Source organism: Monopterus albus, unplaced genomic scaffold (genome assembly GCF_001952655.1).
Source record: "Monopterus albus unplaced genomic scaffold, M_albus_1.0 scaffold269.1, whole genome shotgun sequence".
NCBI classification, from domain to species: Eukaryota; Metazoa; Chordata; class Actinopteri; order Synbranchiformes; family Synbranchidae; genus Monopterus; species Monopterus albus.
In genome coordinates this window covers 439,484-453,219 of record NW_018128149.1, presented here as the reverse complement: position 1 = coordinate 453,219, position 13,736 = coordinate 439,484, and the positions used below count along the sequence as shown (strand labels likewise).

The following is a 13,736-nucleotide window of genomic DNA, read 5'->3' as shown; positions in this document are numbered from 1 at the left end:
AGGAGCGGTTGAAAAAGGAGAAAAGCCTGGATAAGGAGAAAACAGCGAGGGCAGCCCAAGAGAAGGAGCTGGTGGCGAAGCAGAGGCTAGCCAGAGAGGAGCCAGAGAGGCTGGCAAAGGAGGGAGAGAACGAAACGCCACAAAGAACAAGGTGAAGTGTCGAGAGATTCTGGAGAGGAAACCGAACGCTTCCCAGCCAAAACATCCAGTAGCGGAGGACAGAACAGACAAAGCCTCAGCAGTCAGGAGAGAGAAGAGCGTGGTGGTGGAGAAGACAGCTGTGGACGGTAAGAAGTAATGATACTGCGGCTCCAAGCTGCCATCTTGTACATGGCGCCACATCTGGCAGGAAGCACAGAGCAGCACCGACACAGAGTACATAAAGAGTGACTGATGTTAGGTTCATGGCTGTGGGGTGGCTGTGGCTCACGAGGTAGGGCAGTCATCTCCTGACCAGCAGGTTGGTGGTTCAACTCCGGTCTCCCTGCATGCCTAAGTGTCCCTGAGCAAGACACTGAACCCCGAATCCCGGTGGCTTGACTAGCGCCGTTGTGTGGCAGCCTGTCGTCATCAGTGTGTGAATGTTGTGTCTGAATGGGTGAATGATGTAACATCTCCTGTAAAGCGCTTTGGCCAGTGCAACACACTGTGGAAAAATGCACTATATAAATACAGTCCATTTACCATTTCGTGGATTTACAAATCAGGCTTTTGGCTGCTGGTTGGAAACAAAACAATGAGTCCTTCACCAGAACTTTATTTATTCCAGAGTGACCGGCACCAACTCAGATTTTTTGCTTTGCCTTTAACATGTGAGAAACCTTTGTTAAATAAATTTTGGTTTTCAGTTTAAACTGTGGCTGTCTTCCTTCTTGGTGTGACCAAACCCATGTGTTGTCTCCTCCGGCAGCTGTGTGCTCGCCAGTCGGGCACTTTGTTTTTACATGCTGATGCCGTTAAAGTCTGTTCCCCAGTTGTAATGCTCTTTAAAAGTGCCATCACACCAGGCTCGCTCTGCTGAGTCCTGCCCGCCTCCTCTGTTCGCTCAAACCGGCCCCTGGTCTCCTCGCTGCTTTAAAGTTTCTTGTGATACCTGAGATGAGAAATCAAAGTTTTTGGTTTGGTTTGCCTCTGACCTTTGAGATGCTGTAAACCCACATCAGTTCTGCATGTTTGTGCCTGTTGTCATTTTTCCTGTTGTACTGTTTTCATCTTTCTTGACTCTGTGCATTAAAATGAGCATTGTCCAAGTCACTTTTTTTTCTTTTTTTTAAGATAGAAAGGTTGTTTAGCTAGTTCCAGTGTTCTTGTATCTGTTCCTTAATTACTTACTAGTGTCTCTCATTATGTAAAAAGTACACGGATTAAGTGATACAGTGAAACACGTATTGAAATAACTTGGACTTGCTGAGATATTTTTTGTTATAGGTCAAGAACCTTTGTGCTGTTTGGACTATATTATATTTAGACAGAGTTTTCTATTTAAAACTGCAGCAAACTTTGGGCCAACAAGCCATCAAGCAAACCCTCGGTTTGGCAGCCAACCTTTAGATTAGTCAGATGTATCTGGAGTTGAAAATGATGGAGAACAGTGAAGTTATCAGTCCTGCTTGTACACATCCATCACAGGTCAGAGCAAACACATGAAAACAGTTTGTCTGCTGGTCAGACTGACACGTGAAATGTCAGTAATACTCCCTTGTTGCACCAGAACACTGTGCTGGCACAAGTACAGTCAGCAGGTCAACAGTGACATAAGATGTTGGATGTTAAACACTTTGGGTAAAAATAATAAGGATAATCACCTTTATTTGGCCAAGTATGTTATACATAAGGAATTTGTTTCCGGTACAGAACTGAGGCAGCCATCTGCGGCGCCAACTCAACCGATGGCTCTAATCATCGGGGGCAACAGGGGGGTTCAGTGTCTTGCCCAAGGACACTTCGACATGTGGACTGCAGGCACTGAGATTCCAACCCTCAACCTTCCAGTTGGGAGACGACTGCTCTACCCACTGAACCACTGTCGCCCCCAAATGTTACTGTTCACCTTTGTCTTCCTTTCCAGACAAGTTTGTTTTCACTTGTTGACACTGCATTTCCAGATCTCAGCAATTAATGCAGTGGGTGTAGCGTTGTAACAAAAAGATTTATACAGAGGTGTGTGACAGGAGTGGAAGTGTGTGTTTCATGTCTGACGTCAGCCCTTCTAACCACTGGACAGGGCTGAAGGAGGCACAGAGAGCGGGAGACTCACCTGAAGGGAACGTAGGTGAGCACACGCGCAGCGCCACTTCACACAGGCGAGCTCACGCACACGCGCAGCGCCACTGCACACAGGCAAGCACAGACTGACCTGAAGCCTGAGAGGACCAACCTGTAGGTGCTTCCCTCACTCCCACCTGTGAACTGAAGCCCCAGGGTGTGTTTGCCTTACCTGAGCTTTGCTCCATGTAACTGATCCCAGGTCTGTAACCTGAAGCTTTGTATCGGCTTCACCTGACACTGGGGGCCACCCATTACAACCAGTCTTCTGATGTCTGACATAGTGACGCCCTGCTGCCCAGTATGTAGAGCACGGCTTCACCCACACAGGAAAACTCTGTAATATGTGCTGATTCCTGACAGGTGCGATGAGGGGCCACAAGATGACCCTATGAGTGTCAGTCAGACAAAACCCGAGCTGCAGGAACATTGTGCGCTGTCTGACATGTAGGAGAAACTGGTGGTCACTGAAAATAATCATTAAATGAAGAGAGTCTTTTGGTGACAGTTTGAAACTAAATATTTCTAATGAAATACACCCTCAGGGCTCCTGGATGTGAGTCTCTCTTTGAAGAGACTTAACCTTTCCTGTTAAAAAGTCAAAATGGCCACACCTGAAAACAGCCACAGTCACAGAAGTACAGACTGACACGGTCTCTTTCAGTCTGGGCCTCTGCTCTGTTGTCGGAGGGTGGGGAACTTTTACATGTGTCAGGGTCTGGCCTTGAATGTATCACAATCAGTTGTTGGTGTGGTGTGGTGTGGTGTGTGTCCTCCATCTTCCAAGTTTTAAAATCCAAAGAAGCCAGTGAACATGTGGCTAAAACAGCTAATAAGCAAACTGCAGAGTCACCAGAAGCCACACCCACTCAGCCGCCGACTGCAGAGGCCGTATCAGGTGTGAGCATCATTTCCATCACTTAAGTAATAAAAGTTAACTAATGGTGATCTAATATTCTAAAAGGAGTATGTCATTACTGTATTGAGCTTATATCACTGTAATTAAGAGTCCGTCGGCCTCTGCTCTGATGTTCACGTTGAGAGTCACCAGGTCAGCAACCTGCTTTGTTTATTAATTGATCACTGTCAATAAATAACTGTATTCAGATGTCACTTTTCTAGCTGCGGAGTTCCAGCTCAAACTTTCTCTCCTGGTTTGATCATGTTAGTTTTTTTCTTTTTTACTTCTGACTGCTCAAAGCCATAGAAAGGCTCTAGCAGCATTTCAAGCCGGTTTACGTGTTCCTCTGGTACTTTTACCACTGGATTATGTGATTTGTATTGGTTTGTTTTGTATTCAGCGTCCGTCCTACTACAGACTGAAACTGGGGCAGCAGGAAGGGACGCAAATAACAAAAGGAAGCCAGGGGTTTATTGGAAGCAAAACAAAATCCAGCTGTGTTTAGTAAAACATTGTTTTCTGTCTGATTTCTTGTCTGTCATCTTTAGAGGGTGAACCCACACCTGTCCTCGATGATCAAGGTATGTGGACTGTACTATGACACTGTAGTACTGAGTGAATGAGCATAACAGATTATCAGAAACAGATGATACACAGCTTTTTGTATGTGAATAAGGACAGCGACAGCTAAACAGTGCTTCATACTCAGACGCCATGTTTGATCAGGCCAGTTCGCTTCTGTGTTATCAGGTATTTGAAACTCGTTATCCGGAGTAGCTGTACAGATGTTAAACATGTGGCCTGTGACGTCTGAGTGTTTACTACTGTGTGTCCTGATCAAACTCTGTGATCAGCTGAGTGTCTGGCACCTCTGTGCCACTGGGGTAACGTTACATCCTCTGTCTGCTCCAGAGTCTGGGCCCCAGGACGTGGAGTCAGATATCCAAGGTTGGTCTCGCACTGACAATGGCTGTGAAGCTGCTGTGTTTCTAGTGTGATCGCCGATACGTTCAGATCTTGACCATTTGTTCTGATAGACTTAAGTGCAGCTCAACATAGTTCTGTATATTTACAGGTAAATGCCAGCAGGTTTGTGCTTGACCTCCAGACAGTTTTCCTCTTGAGGTGGAGCAGAACTAACAGAACCTTAATCCTAACAAACCAAAGCAGAACAAGTGAGAACACAGCAGCCCTTTCTCTAACATAAGAATGAATAACGAAAAACAAAATAATGCAGCTTCCAATGATTTATTCGTTGGCATTGATTAGGAACCAACAGTGAGGAGCATGCTGTCTGTGAACAAGATGAGAGCAGAAAATCAAACGTCAGACTCTGGTTGGCCTCATTTTTAAGGCTGATGACATGTTCATGTTTATTGTGATCAGGGCTTAATTGTTCTTTTAATTTAAAATGTCACCATCAGGTTTGTAGGACTTGAACAGTGATCGGTCGCATCTCCTCTCTGTTTGTTCCCATTCACTTTGAAGTTCGACTATTTAACTCTGTCCTGTTTTCTCTGCGTCCTCCTCATCCTCACCTTCCCCGTGCTCCCACGCGTCCTGTCTGGCCACATTAGGCGTGTGTTTTAACTTGAGTGTTTTCTTTCTCCAGACGCTGTCCTTCTCCCTTCACTGGTGGAAGATAGCTTTGTGCCAGGTACCAGCATTTTCTCTTCTCCTGCTTTTACCTTTAATGTAGAGATCACCCAGATGGCGATGAAGGTGATGATACTTGTGTTTAAGGAGACCAGTAGGAGTTAAAGTTGCCTTGATCCTGATGATGGCCTCTGGGACGGCACTGTGTGCATAGTTCAGCTGCATGCAATCTGTTGTATTGCTTGATGAACTCATCACTCTACAGTATTTAATCCTAGTTTGCAACATTTGTCCAATTTCTACTTTTTTAGCCTCAGAGCTTCTGTTCTGACCTTGCAGAATGTTGCAGCGTCTCTCCAACACACTTTGTCAGTTGAGAGCGACCTGCCCGCTGTTTGAGTTCATTATTAAATAAGAGTCTGACTTTGTTAAGGGGTTTTTCAGAGGCTTTTTAATGTTTGTTCTCCTGACAGTGCAGTGTAGACTAGACGTACTTGTCAGTACAGTTCAACTGCAGCACAGACTACAGCCTCCAAACCGATCCGGCTGAATCGGCCCCTCAACAACAGCTGCTGCATCAGACAGACCTAGCTTTAGCTCGGTGTGCCTAACAGACATGTCTGTCTCTTGTAGATGATCCACGAAGCAGCGTGCATCCTTATGGTCAGTAAATTATATTCTTCTCTGTCCCCTGCCTTTTCTAAAGGTTTATAGTTTCCATAATAATTTGCTTCTGCTGGTTCATCCCTTTATTTCAGAGGATGAGGCCATTGCCATCGATACCACCGGAGGTGAGGCATTTAACCTGACATTTGTTGGATGATGGGGCGGTAGTAATAGTAGAGACAGGTGCTGACTGGGAAGTTAGTCATAGTGACATGTTGGTGTGTTTGTCTCAGACGCACACAGTAAACACGCAGTGGACAGAACACTTGTTTCTCTTTTCTGTTGCAGTTCTGGTGGAAGAGCCGCCGCCACACCAGAGTGTAGGTGAGTCCAGAGCTACAGCAGCAACGCTTGGTTTCACTAGAGGAGGGTTTTTAGGGTGGTTTTGGTTCAGTGTGTAACTTTTTGATGTATTTAATTAAAGTAAACCTTTGTTGAATGTGCTCGTTTATGTTCTTCTCAGGTGTTGGATGAGAAGAAAAATGTTTTGCACATTAGGCGTGGTAATTACACACAAGTCATAATGTGTGGCTGTTCTTGTTGCTGCTGGATGGAGCCAGGCTAGCAGCTCCCCCTGTTGCTAGTCTTTGTCATGACGGTGCTACCAGCCTTCTGCCCGATTGCAACCCTGGCTATGAAAGCCACAAGTATATTTTCCAAAGTGTCAGACTCTTTCCTTTAAGTTTGAATTCTGTTCAGTCTTATTTACTTTAATGCAGCTTTAAAGAATAAATAAAACAGAGAAAATATAGGCACCACTTTTTATTTCCAAAGCAGCAAAGTCGAAGTAATTAAAGTGTTAAAATAAAAGGTACAGCTCGTGAACATTGCTCCGGGTTAAGGTGACCTTGTTATTTCAGGTGAGCAGTGTTGTAGGTCTGTTTTCTGTGGTAATGACACCAATCTTTTTTTTTTTTGTCTTCTGTTTGTTCGGTAGTGAAGCCAGGGCAATATTTGACAAGCTCCAAATTCACACAGGAAGAAGGTACAGTGTGATGTGATTTGTCTAAACTTAGTGTTGTAAATGATGTTTGATGCTAATTGTGCAGCAAATCTAAACACACCAGGTTTGTGGTTTTTGTATTACTGTGTTTTGTGTTACTACCTGTGTCCGTCTTTCCCTCTGACTCGGCACTGAACTTTAATTTTCAGTCAGGGCTCTACATTTCTTTTCTGCAAAGACCTTGGTTGTTGAGATTTACGGTCAGAGATTACATTAGATAAGTTTTCAAAAACCAGGGAACATCATATTAAAAATGATTTCAGAGGAATTTGGAAGATGGTTTTCTAGAAAACAAACCTTACTGAGGTGCTTTCCGTCTGCTGTCAGGGCGAGTTGCAGAAGCAGAGCACTGGTCTGAACCACCAGCACAACCAGAACTACAGAGTGCCACACCCAGAGAGACGGAGAAAACCCCAGAGACCCCGGGTGACAACACATATGTGACTTATTTTCTTGTGTACACAGTTTGCTTGTGTTGAGTTTTACCAGCATCATGGAGCTGAGTCCGAGTTTACAGTCCGCACTTTCAGTTGGGGTGTGGTGGTTTGTTGTGTATTATTCTAGTGTTGATCACAAGCCGTTCAAACTCACACACACAGTGAACTGAATATGTCACAGCACAGTTAGGTCTCGGGGCTACAGCTGTTTTTGTCCTATCAGACTGTCAAAACAAAGCAGACACGACGTGTGTCCCCTGAATGAAGGGATGTCTTTGTGAAACTTGGATGAAAATCGTAACTGAATAGTTTAGGGAGTGACAGCAAGGCACAGAATGCGGTCAAACCTTTGTCAGCCTTGGAACATTGCGAGTATTAAATGTTAAACTTTTTACGTCTTTGTCACAGGAACAACAGAGAAACAACCTGACGAGATGCTCAAAGAAAAAGGTAAAAACTGATAAAGCTTTAGACAGATGAACAGTGCATGTTTAGACATGCGTTTAATTATATTTTTGACACTCCCTTCTTTTTTCCTTTCTTGTTCGCCTCCTCTTTCTCTCCTCCAGCAAAAAAGAAGAAACCAAAATTGCTGAATAAGTTTGATAAAACTATTAAAGCAGAAATTGACTCTGCAGAAAAGCTTCGCAAGAAGGTACAGACCTGATGCCTTTCCACTAGATTCACTCTTCACTTCCACTCCAAGAGTTTATCTTATCTTTTCTTTTTTTGACCTCTCCTCCTGGCCACACCCATAAAAACCTGTTAAACTGGTGGTGGCGTGATGCTGTGCCAGGGTGTGGGGTCAAGCACTCATTGTCTTCCTGATGGTTTTAGCAGAGATAAGAAATGTGGATGTTTCGAACTGATGCATTTTTGTCTTGGTGTCTTTCCTGTTTGATCAGGGGAAGGTGGATGAGGCACTGAAAGCTTTTGAGCTGCTGGTGCAGACGTATCCACAGAGCCCCCGTTCTCGTTATGGGAAAGCCCAGGTACTGCTCAGATCTACATCACAGCACCGCAGCACAGTGAGCTGATACTGGACTGGTGTATTTCATAGCGACACCGGCTGTGTTCTGATGATATGCGTGCAGGCGGAGGACGACCTGGCCGAGAAGCTGCACAGTAATGACATGCTGCAGAGAGCCATTAACACCTACAGAGAGGCCGCTGAGCTCCCCGATGTGACCTCTGACCTCCTGCGAGCTGCACTGAAGAGACGAGCTGAGAGACAGCAGTTCCTGGGTAACACACACACACTGACAGCACAGCTACTGGTAGAAATACTGTAGCTCTCAAAAGGTAGCGTGGAGATGGTGTGTGGAAAACTCTGCTGAGCGCCAAGCGGCTCTTGGACATTTGGCCCTATGCGATATTTTCTCTGTCTCAGGGCGTATGCGAGGGTCTCTGATGACCCTGGAGAAGCTGGTTCACATCTTTCCAGAAGACATCAATCTGAAAAACGACCTGGGCGTAGCACACTTGCTGCTTGGAGACAACAGGGGTGCCAGGAAGGTCTATGAAGAGGTGTGTGTCTAGTGTGGCAAGTAAAACAGTAAACCAACACGAGGCTGTGTAAAATAACAGCCTTGGCTGCATTAAAAGCACATAGATCCTCTCAGGTTTGTGCAGTGGCAGGAGTCTGTAGAGGTTTAACTGGTGCTCTGACATAAAGCAGGTTAAATATCTGATAAAAGGTTTAAAGCGATTTTAATTTGATAAGATCAGAATTCACATGAAATGCTAACCCTTTCCCCTGATCACATGACTGAATGAAGATAACAACAGACAATTACAATGTGTGGTACGTACACACAGACTTTGACTATGCTGTTCTCTCTCTCTGATTGGCTGTCCCATCTCGGTGCCCTACATCCCAGGTCCTGGCGGTTGACCCTGGGAACGGCTTTGCTAAAGTTCACTATGGCTTCATCCTGAAGTCTGAGAACAAGATCGCGGAGAGTATACCCTACCTGAAGGTAAACGCTTGTGAGGAGAGTCGGTTTCACAGGAAGCACATTTGCATGTAGCCAACATTCACTGGAGTAACATCAGTGACCTGAGCAAATCAAAACTCTCTCCTACAACCAGCCTTATTTTGGTGGCGTAACACTGGAAGCGCACCGCTGTGCTCAACACAGCATCAACCTTTCAGAGCAGAAGCATCAGCGCCCACACCAGGCACTGTTGCCTCACACAGAGACGCGTCACACTGGTTTTTAATACAGCATGTATTGATTAAATAGTCTCAGACACCATGTGTTTTACTATATGGGCTTTACTGACCACAATAACAGTGAAAGCAGTATGATCGCTTTCTCAGTGCTTCATCCTCTGATCCTCTTATCTACCTCACCTACTTCACCTACTTAGGATCGGTTTTGGATTATGTCAGCCTGTGAGCGACTTGGGTTTAATGTTGTGTTGCTGTGCTGTCGTCTGTCACTACATCCTGCAAAAAGCAGAAGTAGTAGCCTGATTATGCTTCTACACAGCCATGAGGTTTGTTAGCTGGAAAATCAAACCCCTAACCCAGATAATGGTAAATGGTCTTATACTTGTATAGCGCTTTTCTACGCTTTACAGCACACTCAAAGCACTTTTACACTACTTGGCCATTCACCCATTCACACTCCCAAACACTCACACACCGGTGACATCACCGGGAGCAACTGGGGGTTCAGTGTCTTGCTCAAGGACACTTCGACATGTTGACTGGACAAGCCGGGAATTGAACCGCTAATCCTCCGGTTAGGAAATGACCCACTCTACCTCCTGAGCCACAGCCGCCCCCAATAATGGACACCAGATTTCATACGCAGGCCACTTTTAAGCACTGTGATGCAAAACCCAGCAGAAACCTGCTGACTGTGAATGACTGAACACCACTCCTGTTCACTGTCTCTCTCCAGGAGGGTTTGGAGTCTGGTGACCCGGGCACGGACGACGGGCGTTTTTATTTCCACCTGGGAGACGCCCTGCAGAGAGTTGGAGACAACAGCGTGCGTAACACACACCATGTCTGTCCACATCACTCAGTTTTGAACACAGATGTGGAAGCTCTTTTAAACTTCACCTGGTCTGAACAATGTGGTCCTGTAGTAATGTCGACTGGCACCAAAGAGTCTGATCAGTAACCAGATTCAGACTAGCTGAGCACTGTCCTGAGTGATATGAGATGAACTGGTGGAAAGCAACGAAGTACATTTACTCAAGTGCCATGTTTAAGTACAGCTTTGAGATACCTCTACTATTTTACCACTTTATACTTCTGCATTTTGTACAAGCTTTGATTTGGCCCCGGGCAGCTTCCACATCTGTTTGAGATCAGACCCTGGGCTTACTGGCACCAAGCTGTAACCACCTGAACTAACAGATGTAAAGGGCTGCTGTCACTGATCCTCACGAATCAGCTGTGGAAACGTGACTGTAGTGTCTGTAGAGCCACGTGCAGATGTTTGAATCCCAATGATTTGGGCTGTTTTGCTGCTTTGAGATACAGGTGGTGTCAGATGTTTTTCCTAATTGGTCATATTACTCCCAAATTAAATTCATTAGATTGATGTGACGCTGTGGAAAATCCTAGTTAATGTAGCTTTAATAGAATTTCCAGACATTCAGTTGTTCATTTCCACCTACAGTGGCATACAGTGTTCCCTGCCCCTCTCTCTCTCTCTCTCTCTCTCTCTCCAGTCATATTACTGGTATGAGCTGGGTCACAAACGAGGCCACTTTGCCTCAGTGTGGCAGAGGTCGCTGTACAATGTGGACGGACTGAAGGCTCAGCCCTGGTGGACGCCTAAAGAAACCGGATACACGGATCTGGTCAAGGTATAGTGACACAGTGTGTCTGTGTGCACACACCTGTGCAAAGCAGGTTCATCAGTCTGGAAGTAGATTTTTTTCTGTGTGTGAATGTTGTCAGGTGTTGGAGAGGAACTGGAAGACGATCAGGGACGAGGGTCTGGCAGTGATGGACCAGAACACTGGATCGTTCATACCCGAGGAAGAAAACCTGAGAGAGAAGGGAGAGTGGGGCCAGTACACACTTTGGCAGCAGTGTAGTGACACACACACACACACACACACAAACACTCAGGTGCTGCCCCACTGACACGGAGCTGGGACTGAATCAGGTCTGGTGCTAAAACAGTCACCTGACAAGATGAGCTGATCAGCAGAAGTTGTATCAACAATTTTAATTGAAAACAAGAGATATAACGATCTAATGATCAACTCGTTATTGAAGTCGTTTATTAACGACTTAATGAAGTTAGACTGTGTTTTATGTTTGTTTTCAAGGGAGAAAAGTTGGAAATGCCTGTCAGGGTGTCCCAAAGACCTGCTCGCTGCTGGAGCGATATCCTGAAGCTACAGGGTGCAAGAGAGGACAGGTGAGCACAGACACACACACACACACACACACACACACACACACACACACACACACACACACACACACACACACACACACACACACACACATTTACTGTGCTGGACCTAATATACAGTGAGATCTTATGGAGCTTTATTAGAAAAGCGGTACCGTCTGGTATTTGACTTCTTCCTTCTTTCTGAACGGAGTACCCATGTAGCAGGGTTTTCCACAGAGAGTGTTGCATTGTGGGTTGTTTATAGCCTTAATGTTGCTAATAGACTGGCAGGTGTTTATAGAGACAGTGTTAATGTTGGTCAGTTCACTGTAGAAACACGCTGGGGACTGAATTATCTGTCACTGAGAGTTACTGCTGTCACACATGATGTGCAGCTCATTTTCATTCCACCCGGGAACCTGACAGGAGAGAGCGTGCGTCTGACAGACAGATGTAGGATTTACGTTCGACTAAGTACTCTGACACATCACCTTATGTTTGTGGACAGATCCTGCTCTGCTGCCATGTGTCGATATCTGGAGGGTTTTATTGCTAAAAATATCTCAGGTTCAGGTCATTCTCCCTCTGAACTCTTTATATGTTTATCAGAAGCAGATTAGACCCATAAATAAGTGGTGATCTGAGTGTGTGAAGTCAGCTGGGTTTAATCTGCTCATGTGTCCCTTTTCATAAATGTGTGCAGATCAAGTACTCCGTGATGCAGCCGGGTACTCACGTGTGGCCTCACACCGGTCCCACCAACTGCAGACTGAGGATGCACCTCGGCCTCGTCATCCCCAGACAAGGCTGCAGGATCCGCTGCACCAACCAGACCAGGTACTGGCCTCATCCTTCTTCCTGCTGCCCTCTGCTTTCTGAATGAAGGTTTGACTCCAAACGTTATTGTATGAACAGTGAAGGATTGTGAGCATTGACTGTGAGTGTGGGGGTGAAATGTCACAAATTCACCAGCCTGTCATTTTACACAGCTCTGCCTAGAGGGGCCAGATTGTTCCTGTTTGCTGACCTGGTCAAAAGTCAAGTGTCAAGTCGGGTTTTATTTACACACAGACCAATGTCACAGGTCACAGATTTGTGTTACAGTGATCGACTGTAAATGTTCTCATAAACGGCGGCAAAGTTTTCCCTCCTCTCTGGTAACGTCTCTTTCTTCTTCACTGTTTGTGTCCCAGGGAGTGGGAGGAGGGTAAAGTCCTCATCTTTGACGACTCCTTCGAGCACGAGGTCTGGCAGGAGGCTGACCATTACCGCCTTATCTTCATCGTGGATGTCTGGCACCCAGAGTTAATGCCGTACCAGCGCCAGACTCTGAGCCCTATTTAGACCAGGACCTGGGAGCAGCTGGACAAAGACCTGGTAAGAACAGTCACACAGCCTGAGCAGCTGACCGATTCTTCTTCTGTGGACAGAACTGCCAAAAACCCTGACTCGGTCTAAGAAGGATCAAAAGGCGAGTTTGTTTTTTTTCTTCTTCTTCTTTTTTGTGGATTAACTACTAAACTCCTGAATACTGTCACAAGACCAGATGTCGGACTGAAGAACAGAAAAGAAAGTGTGTATTTTTACTGGGTGATACTACTGACTGTACGACCCAGACATGTGGCACGTGTTCTGGCCCTGGTTAGCCCTGTTTGGCCCGGGTTCCAGGTTCCCACAGTCACAGACATTATGCAGACTTTAAAGAATTCAGCGTTTATTTCCTAGCTCTGGAAATTATTTGGGAAAAACATCCAAAGTTTTGGAAAATGTTGAAAATTAAAAAACTCTAAGTGGACGTTTTTGTTAATGCCCAAATGTTACTGAGCGTCAAACCAAAACCAGTTATCCAGGGTTAAACGCCATCAACATTAAAACATCCGACAGATTTTAAAGTAGTTCACGTGCTTTTGTAAAGATGCGGAAACATTGCCACGGAGCCATTTGTGATGAAGAAGAGATGCCTTGGTTTTAGCTCGACCACTAGGAGCCTTTTCACTTTCACCTTTTTATCACTTTTGCACAGTGACAAAGAAACATGTTGACAACAGATGATGTATCTTTATATTAAAAATAAAAATACAGAAAAAAATGCACCTGCAAAAGTAAACATTTTATTTGTTTAGAAGCAGTTTATCACATGAGAGCAGTTTGTACTGAACTGGTCTCCTCCGTTGTGGTTTGATGCAGATGAGTTTTCTCTACGGTGGCCGACACGGTCACAACACATGCAAAAGACACAACACATGCAAGACACAAACGCGGTATTGAACAAAACACATGCAAACGGAAAACGCTGCATTAACCAAAAACACATGCAAAAGGAAGAAACGCGGCATTAAACAAAACACATGCAAAAGGAAAACGCTGCATTAACGGAAAACACATGCAAAAGGAAAACGCTGCATTAACGGAAAACACATGCAAAAGGAAAACGCTGCATTAACCGGAAAACACATGCAAAAAGAAAACGCTGCATTAACTGAAAACACATGCAA

At 45.2% G+C, this 13,736-nt stretch overlaps 1 protein-coding gene across 6 annotated transcripts in view; it reads left to right on the top strand.

The window, feature by feature from the left end:
* Nucleotides 1-13,481, top strand: part of unm_hu7910 (un-named hu7910) — a 34,020-nt gene extending 20,539 nt beyond the window's left edge. Inside the window, exons 5-25 of one of the 6 annotated variants that reach the window (XM_020621867.1) lie at nucleotides 2,225-2,272; nucleotides 3,715-3,747; nucleotides 4,079-4,114; nucleotides 4,779-4,823; nucleotides 5,396-5,425; nucleotides 5,521-5,553; nucleotides 5,717-5,752; nucleotides 6,366-6,413; nucleotides 6,759-6,857; nucleotides 7,277-7,318; nucleotides 7,438-7,523; nucleotides 7,774-7,860; nucleotides 7,963-8,113; nucleotides 8,259-8,395; nucleotides 8,749-8,847; nucleotides 9,781-9,870; nucleotides 10,562-10,699; nucleotides 10,794-10,929; nucleotides 11,171-11,262; nucleotides 11,945-12,078; nucleotides 12,435-13,481. In XM_020621867.1, coding sequence (XP_020477523.1) covers nucleotides 2,225-2,272; nucleotides 3,715-3,747; nucleotides 4,079-4,114; nucleotides 4,779-4,823; nucleotides 5,396-5,425; nucleotides 5,521-5,553; nucleotides 5,717-5,752; nucleotides 6,366-6,413; nucleotides 6,759-6,857; nucleotides 7,277-7,318; nucleotides 7,438-7,523; nucleotides 7,774-7,860; nucleotides 7,963-8,113; nucleotides 8,259-8,395; nucleotides 8,749-8,847; nucleotides 9,781-9,870; nucleotides 10,562-10,699; nucleotides 10,794-10,929; nucleotides 11,171-11,262; nucleotides 11,945-12,078; nucleotides 12,435-12,585 — 1,751 coding nt within the window. In that variant the 3' untranslated portion in view covers nucleotides 12,586-13,481. The remainder of the gene's footprint in view (nucleotides 1-2,224; nucleotides 2,273-3,714; nucleotides 3,748-4,078; nucleotides 4,115-4,778; nucleotides 4,824-5,395; nucleotides 5,426-5,520; nucleotides 5,554-5,716; nucleotides 5,753-6,365; nucleotides 6,414-6,758; nucleotides 6,858-7,276; nucleotides 7,319-7,437; nucleotides 7,524-7,773; nucleotides 7,861-7,962; nucleotides 8,114-8,258; nucleotides 8,396-8,748; nucleotides 8,848-9,780; nucleotides 9,871-10,561; nucleotides 10,700-10,793; nucleotides 10,930-11,170; nucleotides 11,263-11,944; nucleotides 12,079-12,434) is intronic. The other 5 variants (XM_020621869.1, XM_020621870.1, XM_020621868.1 and 2 more) reach the window with 5 other exon arrangements.
* The last annotated feature ends 255 nt before the right edge of the window (nucleotides 13,482-13,736 follow it).